Source organism: Musca domestica, unplaced genomic scaffold (assembly GCF_030504385.1).
Source record: "Musca domestica strain aabys unplaced genomic scaffold, Musca_domestica.polishedcontigs.V.1.1 33, whole genome shotgun sequence".
NCBI classification, from domain to species: Eukaryota; Metazoa; Arthropoda; class Insecta; order Diptera; family Muscidae; genus Musca; species Musca domestica.
Genome location: NW_026712312.1, coordinates 3,230,566 through 3,242,991, shown reverse-complemented (window position 1 = coordinate 3,242,991; position 12,426 = coordinate 3,230,566). Strand labels below are relative to the sequence as shown.

The 12,426-nt window shown below is 36.3% G+C and overlaps 1 protein-coding gene across 1 annotated transcript in view; it reads left to right on the top strand.

Annotated features, from left to right (window-relative positions):
• LOC101900641 (uncharacterized) overlaps nucleotides 1–12,426 on the top strand; it is a 489,471-nt gene that overhangs the window by 467,469 nt on the left and 9,576 nt on the right. The window contains exons 10-11 of the mRNA XM_059125281.1: nucleotides 3,797–4,515; nucleotides 8,112–8,277. Coding sequence (XP_058981264.1) covers nucleotides 3,797–4,515; nucleotides 8,112–8,277 — 885 coding nt within the window. The remainder of the gene's footprint in view (nucleotides 1–3,796; nucleotides 4,516–8,111; nucleotides 8,278–12,426) is intronic.

The window sequence follows — 12,426 nt, the reverse complement described above, 5'->3', positions numbered from 1 at the left end:
TGAAAATCTATCCAACCTAAACTTCTTCATTTCGCAAAGTACTTGAGTTTTCCTTTTTTTGCCGGTGTTTTTTCATCTTAAGAGATTGTTGTTATTTTCCTAGAGCATATCAAAAGCTTTAGCGTGCTTAAGCGTATTCTGCTTTCGCATCGCTTCAATGATATAATCATTACGCTTTCTTGTTATACGCTTGCGGTACTTGGAATTTCCTTTAATCATCGATTAAATTGTAACAAGGACAAATTACATTTTAAGTTATTGCGTTTCCATGTCGGTTGCAATGCAGCGTGGCAGACGTTGCATTGAATTTGAATGAAGTTACATATGTATGCGCTGTGTGTGTGTGTGCGTTAAAGAAAATGAAGATACATGTCAAATGTGTATTTTTCATGCGGGTTTTCAGTCGAAAATTGGTAATTATCAAATTAATGTTTGTTGATTTAATTACACGCCTGAATTGTGCAACAGATATATCAATTAGAATATTTTGAAATTTAGATGAAGCGTTGCGTGTATATTTTGGCAAATGTGTTAAAGTACTCGAAAAGATTGTCGTTTCAAAAGTTATTTTTTTCTTAAAAATTACATTGTGCACCACAAAAAATAATTACAGGAAGCACTCTGTAGATAACAAAAGTAGAGCAAAGAATACATCGCACAGTTACCTAAAAATATGGTCAAATTAGTCGTGAATTCTCATTTCATTTGAAATTTTCGAATTAAGATTTTTTTAGAATCTGTGCATTTTAGGAACATAGTGTCTCTGGTAATATATAACTGATAACAATTCGATGATTATTCGCCATACAGTTCTACTGTATCTGCCAGAATAAATCCAAAGTCCATATCGTACATAAACGCCAAAAAATCAAAAATAGCGCTGTGCTCAGAAATTACACAAAAATTAATTACGAAAAACTCCAGTAGCATTTGAAAGTAGAGCTTAAAATAGAAGGCACGTTTAACGGGGTTTTGAAAATTACATATCGCAAAGTAACTAAAAATAGAGGGGATAAGTTCCCTCCTCTCTCAAACTTGAGAAATTTTCGAATTAAGATTCCTTAGAACCCTTATACAGGGTGAGATAAAAAACTGCACAAAGTCAAACGCCATAATATTTAATTTTTTTTAAATTCTATTGAATTAAAGCAAAAATATCGGAAATAGCATTAAATTTTAGAATAAGTTTAGAATTTTTCGAATTGGTCACCTTTGGCGCGAATTATGGCCTTCAAACCGCCAACGAAACCGTCAAACGCTGCCCGAATTTGCTCTGCGGTATTTTGGCTCATTCCCGGTGAAGCGCTTGCTTGAGGTGATCGACACTTTGGTATGTTTATACCCTCCACCATACTATATTAACTTTGTCACTCCTCGAAATACTCATGTCAGACCCAACAAAGAATATATATTCTTGAACAGCGTAAAATTCTAAGTCGATTAAGTCATGTCCGTCTGTCTGTCTGTTGTAATCACGCTATCTTTCGAACGAATTGAGATAGAAGGCTATTATTTTTCCAGTAGGTTAAGTTCGTAAATCGGCCATGTAGGTCCACGTTTTTATATAGCCCCCATATATAAGTACCTCCCGATATTCGGTATTTTGATGATTTCAGCGACATTAATCACCGGAATTGTTTCAACTTTGGTATTTGAAGTTCGAAATGGATACTACAGCCTATGACAGAAAATTATCTGTGCGGGTCCACGTCTTTCTATAGCCCCCATATAACGGTACCTCCCGATATTCGGTATTTTGATGATTTTAGCGACATTATTCACGGGAATTGTTTCAGAAAATTGTCTGTGCAGGTCCATGTCTTCGTATAGCCCCCATATAACGGTTCCTCCCAAAATTCGGTATTTTGATGATTTTAGCGTCATTATTTAACGGAATTGTTTCAAATTACTTATTTAGAGTTCGTAAAGGAAACTACAGTCTATGACAGAAAATTGTCTATGCAAGTACAGGTCTTCGAATAGGCCCCATATATCAGTACCTCCCTATATTTGGTAGGTACAATACCCACCGAAATTTTTTGAGATGTCGTATTTGACGTTCCTAATGGATGCTATAGCCTGTGACAGAAAATTGTCTGTGCTGGTCCAGGTCTTCGCACAGCTCCGATGTAACGGTACCTCCCTTTATACGATATTTTGATGATTTAAGCTACATTATCCACCGTTTATTTCATGTTTCGAATTTGAATATGGTAATGGCTTATGACAAACAAGGCCTATGTAGGTAAACGTCGTATATACCCCAATATTACGGCAATATTCGGTATTTTTAAAATTTGAACAGAATTTTTTAAGGACTTTATTTTTTGAAAATTTCCAAATTCGTACCAAATGGTGGAGGGTATTCAAAGTTCGGCCCGGCCGAACTTACTGCTTGTTAACTTGTTTAGTTCCAACCTTGCTTCCAAAATACTCCAGACACAATAGTCCAACGGATTGGTATCCGGAGATTTTGGTGGCCATTGTGCACTCGAAATGAAGTGAGGAACCTCATTTTGTAACCATTCTTGGGTGACGCGTGCTGAGTGCTATGGTGCTGAGTCCTGTTGGAATGTCCAAGGCCTGCGGCCAAAATTTTTGTGTGCCCAAGACTTTAATACAAACTTCACGATAATATTCGGCATTTATTCTGATGCCACGGCCCATTAATACGAGCGGAGAGCGACCATCGGCTGTTATGGCGGCCCACACCATCACCATGGCCGGCGCTTGAGTTCTGGTGACCAATCGAAGGTGAAGAATTTTCAACTGGCCTCTTTGGCAAGTAAACAAGACCTTTTTTGTTTACAAACTGCTGGACAACGAATAATTTCTCATCGGAGACAGAGAAAACCTAATTCGGCAGTTCACCACTTTCGGCCAAGCGATAGCTGTTTTTAGTCTATTTTCAATGGCTTTACCCCGAGCTCATTTTTCAATATTTGACGAATGGAATATTGGCCATTCTTCGGCCACTCCGACGCGGGTTTCGATCAAGTCGCTTCTATATTTTTCGAACCATTTCTGCTGATGTTGCTGTTTTCATCCGTCCACTTCCCTGACGTCGGGCTACGCTACCAGTATCAGATGGTACGAGACACAGAAGATTTATTCATATTTAAATTCTGGAGTGCTCTAACGATAGCCACTTGTGGTTTTCCAGCAAAATATAAAGAAATCACACTATCACGCTTAAATTCCATCACGAATAAATTGTTTTCTGGAAAATTCTCACCAAAATCTTGTAAACAATATAATGAGCTGTCACTGGAATAATTTTAACAACTCTCGGACGACTGGCTTATTAAAGACAGCAGTCTGAAGTTGGTTGCAGCGCCCTCGCCCAAATTCGATTGAGTATCACTCTTTGTCCAAATTCGAGAGAATTTTTCGGAGGTCTGGTTATATCTAAATTTGGAACAATTTCAAAAGGGTTCGTCCTTGGGCAAAATATATGATTTGTGGGAGAAACATATGATAGGTCCTGGGTCTATTTTGCTTTCGTCGGTATTGCGGTTTCTTCAAGGGTTCAAAATTTTCTGCCAGAAATAAATAACTATGTAATAAACTTTTTATTTATATTCGAGAACATCTATTCTGGTTGCTTTTGTAGGGCTCTAAATGATCTTGTCTGTTTAGGAATAAATGAGATAGGAACAGTTCTTTCCGATTTTAGTTTTACATATATCTGAAGGGTATAGAATTTTTTTTAATATATCTATAGTTATATATTCGCTTCACCAGCAATGACAATCAGCAAATTAACTTAATTTTTTCCTCTCTCCCATTTTTTCAGCACGATCCCGAACAGTGTACCCCGGGCGGCGAAGATGGCAATTTCATTATGTTTGCTCGTGCCACATCGGGAGACAAGAAGAATAACAACAAATTCTCTCCCTGCTCACTGAAGTCCATTGAACCGGTTCTGAATGCCAAGGCACGTAGCACAAAGGGTTGCTTTACCGAACCGCAGTCATCGATTTGTGGCAATGGCGTTGTAGAACCTGGTGAACAATGCGATTGCGGGTGGGAAGAGGATTGTAAAGATTCTTGTTGCTTTCCCATGTCACGCCATCCGCGCAACGATGAGAAGCCCTGCACGCTGACGCCGAAGGCGATGTGCAGTCCCTCCCAAGGACCCTGCTGTACGGGCGATTGTAAACTCAAGTATGGTGATAAGTGCAGAGACGACAACGGTTGTCGGGATCCCAGTTTCTGTGATGGCCACATGCCCCAGTGTCCGCCATCGGTCAATAAGCCGAACAAGACAATATGTAACAAGGAATTCGTTTGCTATATGGGCGAATGTACGGGTAGTATTTGTTTGGCCTATGGTCTGGAATCGTGTCAATGTATTCCGGGGCCCAAAGATGACAAGATCAAATCATGTGAATTGTGCTGTAAGCTGCCTGGGGAGGATAATCCATGTCGCAGTTCCTTTGAATGGAATGAACCACCATTTGATGTACCCGATATGTATGCCAAACCTGGAACACCCTGTAATGATTATAATGGGTAAGTTTTTCTGTTTATACGTAGATGTAGAAGAGGAGAGGAAGAGTGAGGCGAAAAGTGTAATGGCAAATATGTCACAGTTTGTGGTTTTGTGTTTCATGATAGTGGTTTTAGATAATACTCAAGTATGCATGTATTTATGTGTGTGAGTGTGTGTGTGTGTAAGTGTGTCTACATGCACACACACACACACAGTGCACTTGACCACCAGTGTGTCTATGTCAAGTGTCAAATCTTTTAAAATGACCACATCCATTACCAAATTGTTCACCAAACAATAGTGAGAGACAATAGTGAGAGGTTTGCTTCCTCTTTTCACCGCACTGCACTGACAGACACTTCTTCGTAGTGCGTTATGCATGACATCACTTGGATTTTGATGAAATGTGGGACAATGGTGAAACTACATTTTGAAAAGATGAAAGGAAATATGTGTTTCCAAAGAGGGCAAATGAGAACAAATATTTTGAATTAGAGATTAAAGAATGTCAAACAGGGCTTCCAAATTCGATGCAGTACATTTCAAGATAAGTTTAGCCATGATATTGGGTCAACATTTTTGAAGGTGTTTATATTGAGTGTCCCTTACAAAGACTTTGTTTCTGATTTCAGAATTATGTAATTTTTGTAAGTTCCATGTAACTACTGACAGTGGAATAATTTGAACCCTTTGGGAGCGAGGTACCAGAAGGGGTTAGCAGATATATATCACCTTCACAACAGATATTGTTTTAGCAAAAATGTTTGTATGTGTGAAATTTGAAGAGAGTTGGATGCCAATTTCGCTTTTTTAAGCATTTGTTTCTAAAAATCTTAAACCCTATGTGGGGGAAATGGTCCGATCTCTACCATTTTTATAAGAGATCTTGTGCTCATAGAAATATTGGGATGTACCAACTCTGAATGGAATCGGCTGTTAACTTTGCGATTTCTTCAAGGATAATCAAAATTTTGACCCTTTTGCGAGGAGGTACCACAAAGAGAGGACCGATATATCCCATTTTCACAGCAAATATTGTGTTAGTAAAAATAATGGGATATGTGAATATGTATAGAACCGTATGGTTATTTTGGATTTTATTATCGTTTTGGTTATACAAAACTTATACCCTTTCTGGGAGAGGTACCATAAGAAAGGGTTCGATCCCTACCATCTTTATAACAGATCTTTTGTTCATAGAAATTTTTGAGATGTGCCAAGTTTGAATGGAATTGGATGCTAATTTCAAGTTTTATGAGCTTCTTGGTTATAAAAAATGTTGACCCTTTTTGGTAGAAGCACCAGAAGGAGTGGACCGATATATCCAATCTTCACAGCAGATCAGAAATAAGGCGATGTGTGAAATATGAAGAGAACCGGATATTTGGAATTTTAAAATTTTTTTTAGTTATTCAAAACATTGACCCTTTGTGGGGGAGGTACCAGAAGGAATGGTCCGTTCTCTACCTTCTCTTTAAAAGATCTTGTGCTGACAGAAAAATTGAAATATGTTAAGTCAGAATGGAATCGGATGTTAATTTCGGATATTAATTGGATATTAAAAATTTTGACCCTTTTTGGGGGAGGTACCAGAAGGAGTGGACCGATATATTCCATCTTCACAGCAAATCTTGCGTTAGTAGAAATAATGCGATGTGTGAAATATGAAGAGAACCGAATGCTTATCACGGATTTTACGATTGTTTTGGTTATTCAAAACATTGACCCTTTGTGGGGGAGGTACCAAAAGGAATGGTCCGATCTCTACCTTCTCTTTAAAAGATCTTGTACTTATAGAAATATTGAAATATGTTAAGTCAGAATGGAATCGGATGTTAATTTCGCTATTTATGACTTTAAGGATATTCCAAATGTTGACCCTTTGCCGGAAGGTACCAAAATGACCTATATAATTCATCTTCGTGCCACACCTTGGGTTAATAAAAATATTATGATCTGTGTGATTTGGAGACACTCGCACTCTTAAATCACATTTTATAAGAGTTATAATTATTCAAAATTTTGACCTATGGTGAGAAAGGCACTTGATAGAATGGGCCGACATTGTCCATTTTCGCATCTTATCTAGCTCTGATACTAATATTAGGATTTGCAAAATTTGAACAAAATCGGATGGCCCTTTCCGGTTCTATAAACTAAATTATTTTCTATGAGAATTTAGACTTTTTGTGGAGGAGGTACCAGAAGTTTCTTAGTTTGATAATATTTGTTACGATATACCAAGTTCGGACTTAATTGGTTAATCTCTTAGAAAGTAAACATGTGCTCGATCCAGCCAGACAGACGAACGGACGGACACCCCTAGATCGACTCCAAATAACCTGAAAAGGATTCGGTCCAAAGAGACCTAGGGTCTAAATTCATTATTTCGATGAGGCTCGTTTTGGACGTATCAAATGAGATATATACCCTCTGTAGTCATATGTCTGAGGGTATAACAACGATATGCCAAAACATACAAAAGTACACAACACGAGCAGAATCTGCTCGATTTCGAGAGAATTTACCTTTCACTCCAAAATGGAGCAAAGCTTTCCCGCTCTTATTCAAGTGGCATAAAAAAAATATTATAAACAAAATTCATTTGTTAACTCGTTGGGCTACTCCCGTACTAATTCGAGCGAGATTCACTCTCTACTCTAATTTGAGAGAGCATTTAGAGGCAGTCGTATATGTCCACCTTTTCATATAGCGTCCATATAACTGTACCTCTCGATATTCATTATTTTCATAATTTGAGCAATATTTAGCAAATTTAGTGTTGTTCGAATATCGAATCTCGGAAAAATATATTAAGTGTAACTTTCTCAATAGCAATGGCTATTTAAAATTCGACCCGGTCGAAGTTAACAGTTTTTTTATTTGTTAATTTCATCTATCATGTAAAAATTTGTATTTCTCTCTTCGGTCTGCGAATAGGCTGGCTCTGAAAAAGATTTTTGGATTAAAATATCGAGCTTGAAGATGGGCCATTTCGATTCATTCTCGATTCGATTCACTTCTCTCCCAAACAATTGCTTTTATAGGCACCACCTAAGGAGGGTATATTAAACTTGGCACAATAGTTTTTATTGCGTCTAGGATGGTTGGTATATAAAATGAGATATAACGATCCACGTTTGACCGCCATATACAGTACTTCTCGATATTTTTTATTTTGATTATTTCTGTCACATTTTTTCACGGATTTGAATTTAAAAATCGTATTTGTAATTCGTTATGGATTCTAGCTCCGTTTTTGCATGAAATTTGGTATTTAATAATCGAATAGATAATATTCCTTCAATAAAAAAATTGTTTTTTGTATGGCCCTTATATATCTTCCTTGGATGTCATACAATGCCTCTTTCGTATTATCTTACCCCATGTTATTAGAACTTTTTCCAGGTTCCTTTAAATTAGTAAGGTTTAAGTATCCAAAAGTTTACACTAAAATATAATATTTTTAATAATTGTATATTTTTATATTTTTTATAATTGCAACAAAAAATAACAAATATATTTTTTCCTCTTATTTTTCTATCATTTCAAATTGCCGGACATATCCATTCATCATTGCAACAACATCAACAATACCATCCAACATCGTCAACAGTTACTGCGATGTCTTCCAAAAATGTCGTGAAGTTGATCCTTCTGGTCCTTTGGCAACATTGCGCAAATTGTTGCTATCCGAGGAGAGCATTGCCACATTCAAGAAGTGGATACAACACAATTGGTATACCGTGGCCCTGGCCGTTGTTGGCGTATTTGTGCTGCTGGTAAGTAAAGACGATAACAAAGCGTATCCAAAGAAATACATTCACAAAATCTAGATAAACAAATCTGTTGATTAACAGATTTGTCTGTGATTGAAAGTTGGAATAAAAAAAATTATGAAATATTTTATTTATTTGAAATAATGAATGGGTAGGAAATTTGTATAGCTGTCCACAGTGAGAATGTGAGTCGTTATGTATTTAAAGATAATTTTCGAAAATTAAAAAATCCCCGTAAGGAAAATCCAAAATTCGGCCGGGGCCGACTTTACGATACCCTACACCACTTCTCATATTTAGCAGGGCTATCCATAACAAATAATCTTTTTTATTGGGAATTTATGAAAATTAAATCATACCAGCTATGATCGTTTTTGAATGGGTATTATGGCTTTGAAGCAGCTATAATTTAAAGCCGAAAGCAACAAATATATCGAAGGAATAGCCTCCTCTTAATTTCAATTAAATTTGACGGAGGCATTCTTACTATTCGAATAGATATATCGGTTCTTATTCACAATTAACGAGAAATCAGATAAAGATATATAGGGGAGTTAAAAATTTAGCAGAGGAATTTTTTTGCTGTATCTGATAGCTGGGCTCACATATCGGTGTTGTGAAGAGAATTCTACGTGTGTGAGGAAAAAAATCGGCTGAAACGTATATATGGGACCTATAGATAAAACTTAACCGATTTTATGAGTTCTTTTTATTGTGCCAAAATCCATTCAATTCGCGCTTATATTAACCATTTGGTGCCTAATTAACTTGAAATCGAGTAAAGATATATAGAAGCTATATCCAAATCTGAACTGAGCTCCAAAAAAATTTTGGCAAAGGTATTTCAGGACTATATTTTATTTATTTTCCCGAATATCGTTGTTACTGACTTTCGTTACGACTGTGGAGGACAAAAATAACAAATAGGATGAACAATACATAGGGGAGCTATAGCTATATCTGAACCGATTTTAATTTTGACATACATATTTCTAAGCTCAATTTGGTCCTATGTTGCAGTTTCCATCCTATTTGGATTATGCAATAACAGGCAAATCGGACGAATATATATGGGAGCTATATCTTAATTTTGATCGATTATCACAAATATCAATAGGATTCGATTGCCAGATGATTTGTGCAAACTTTCACCTTGATCGTTTACAAAAATACATGGACAGTCGGACTGATGGACGGACATGCATAAATCGACTCAGAATGTGATTCTATGCAGATCATCAATAGGAACTATGGGTCTAACTCGCCTCCTTCTCTGTGTTACAAACAAATGCACAAAGAAATAATACCCTGATCACAGTATGGTGTAGAATATAAACGGTCGAAATATATGGACCCACCTCAATGTGCTAAATTTTAAAAGCTTAAAAATAAAAAATCTACAATAAATTAATTTTCCAAATATCATAAATTTTTTGTTTATGGAAGACCTTTTTCATGCCCTCAGCCATATGGCTACGGAATGTAGATATCTTTTGAACCGCCAAACGTGCCTCATCGAAATAACGGTTTTAGATCCTAAGTCTCTTTGAACCAAATCCATATCTGGACATTTGGAGTCCACCTAGCGATGTCCGTCAGTTCGTTCCATCCGTCTCTCTGTCTGACTGGCTGGTGCGCACGATAACTCCCGATTTGGTTCAAACTTTGTACATTGTAATTTCATTATCAAACTTACACGAATAACCAAAAAGATTATAAAAACAAATTAAAATATTCAAATATTTTTTCAAACGCAAAATCTGCCAACCCGTTCTGGTACCTCACCCACAAAGAGTCACAAATTCCAATACATACATCTGTCATAACTTGCGAAACAAGTCGCAACTTGCTATATATGTAAATACAGGGTTGCCCATATTCGACGGACCTTTGGGCTCTTTGGGCCCTTTGGGCGAGGCTTGTCCGCAGGCAATGTTCCTTGCGTCAATTGAATTTTGTACGGGAACAAATGCAAATCAATGCGAAAAATCCGTTGTAAAGTAGACCGAGCCATGCCCAACTGCTGAGAACAGCGTTTTTGGGATGTTCTTGGGGTGGTATTGGTTCATGGTAAAAATCTGCTTGGACTGACGCTTCAAACGCGGTATGTCATTAAGCGATGTGACATCTCTGTCAAAAGTTATGGCGTTGCCATATGGGTCCGTCGAATATGGACAACCCTGTATTTCTCTTAACCAGAAATCTGATATGAATATGACATTTATCGAAATTTATAATTTCGCATGAAATTGGATATAAATGTTAGATTTTCTGGCTAATTTGTCAGTACCAATATTTTTAACTGTATAAGATGAAGTATGAAAATGGAATATTTCGGTCCGCTTTTCCAAAAAAATTGCACATATCTCATATAAACTACAGGGAGTAGTCGATATAGTCCAAATCTGGCACGCTGTAATATTTATATCAGTCTTAGGTCAGATACGAATTGGCAATATTGGCCAATTGCTTCGGAACCTCCCCCATAAAGGGTCAACAGTTTGAATAATCATAACTCAAGGTATACATCTGTCGCAAAACCGACTGATACTATTTTACGTGTTTTTTTTTCTTTCTCCAAATTTACCACCTTTTCCGAAATCACTGCAAATTTTCTCCTAATATTGCTGTCTAAAAACCAGGATTGTGGAAAACTCCCAAAAGATTTAATAGTACTTGGTTTGCAAACCAAACCTACAACGAGTTTCAAATTTGATGAAGAACTTTTTTTCTTTGGTGTCATTCTTCTAAATATTCATAAATTCCTGACTGTTATTCTGACTAGGTTAAAAGCTATTTAACTCATTTCTTCAGATAAAAATCCACATATTTGGAAAAAATGTTTGTTATTTAATGAAAAAAAATATTTTTTTGTATTTTAATGAAAATTCAATTCATACAATGATATAAAAATCCATAGCTTCAGTTTTACTTCTGTTATGAACGATCAAATCATGCAATATACATATAACAATTTTCATCCATTCCATTACTCGTTACTTTTCTGTTCACTATTTCTAATTATTAATTTTTAAAATTCCATTAACCCAAAAAAAAAATTTTTTTTGCTCAAAAGTTTATGAAATTTGCAACAATACTGCTACAGGAAGAATACGAAAAGCAATTAGCCAAAAAGAATTCAACAGACGTCAATGATGGTGGTGGTAGTAAGTTATGGTGGTTCATTTCATCAACAACAGTATAAGCTATGTTGTATTTTTGCTAAATGAAAAAAATCTCAAGCATTTTTTGTTGGATTTTACAAAATTGTTCATCTCGTATTCAACATTGTTGTAGTATTTGACTGTAGCATGTAATGGCTTTAGTGAGGAAACACTTCATTAATCTGCTCCGTTCACTTAATATGGCTAGTGAAATGTTTATTCATCTTCATTTTGAGTTGAAGGCTGCTTTCGGGAAGTGAGAGTATAATAAAAATGCTTGGAATTTTGGTAGGAAATTTAATTGGTATTAAAGAAAAAAATAAGAAAAGGAAATGTTGGGAGTAGAAGATATTTAAGGATCAATAAATGCAGAACAAAAAAAGAGATTTTCGATGGCATGGATAAAATTTCCATAAAATTAAAAAAAAAAAATTATTGAGTGCATCCAAAATGAGAAAATCCAAAAATCAGAAGTTAAAGACAAAATTCAAAACAAAATAGATTTTCGATTGCATACCTAAAATATCCAGAACTATTTTGAAAGAAAAAAATTTTGAAAAAAAATTCCTTTAGACAAATAATACGATTTTTCTAAGCTTGAAAATATGGTAAGGATTTACAGACACACATACAGGGTGAGATGAAAAAACTGCAACCAATTGCAACTAAAGAGTTGCTTCGCAGGCCATGGTGATGGTGTGGGCCGCCATAACAGCCGATGGTCGCTCTCCGCTCGTATTAATCGACCTTGGCATCAGAATAAATGCCGAATATTATCACGAAAATGTTCTGGAGAGTGTATTAAGCTTGGACATTCAAACATTACAGGCCACCAAAATCTCTGGATACCAATCCGATGGACTGTTATGTCTGGAGTTTTTTGGAAAGCAAGGTTGGCACTAAAAAATACCATAGTGTCGATCACCTCAAGCTAGCGCTTCGCCGGTAATGGCCAAAATACCGCAGAGCAACATTCGGGCAGCGTGTG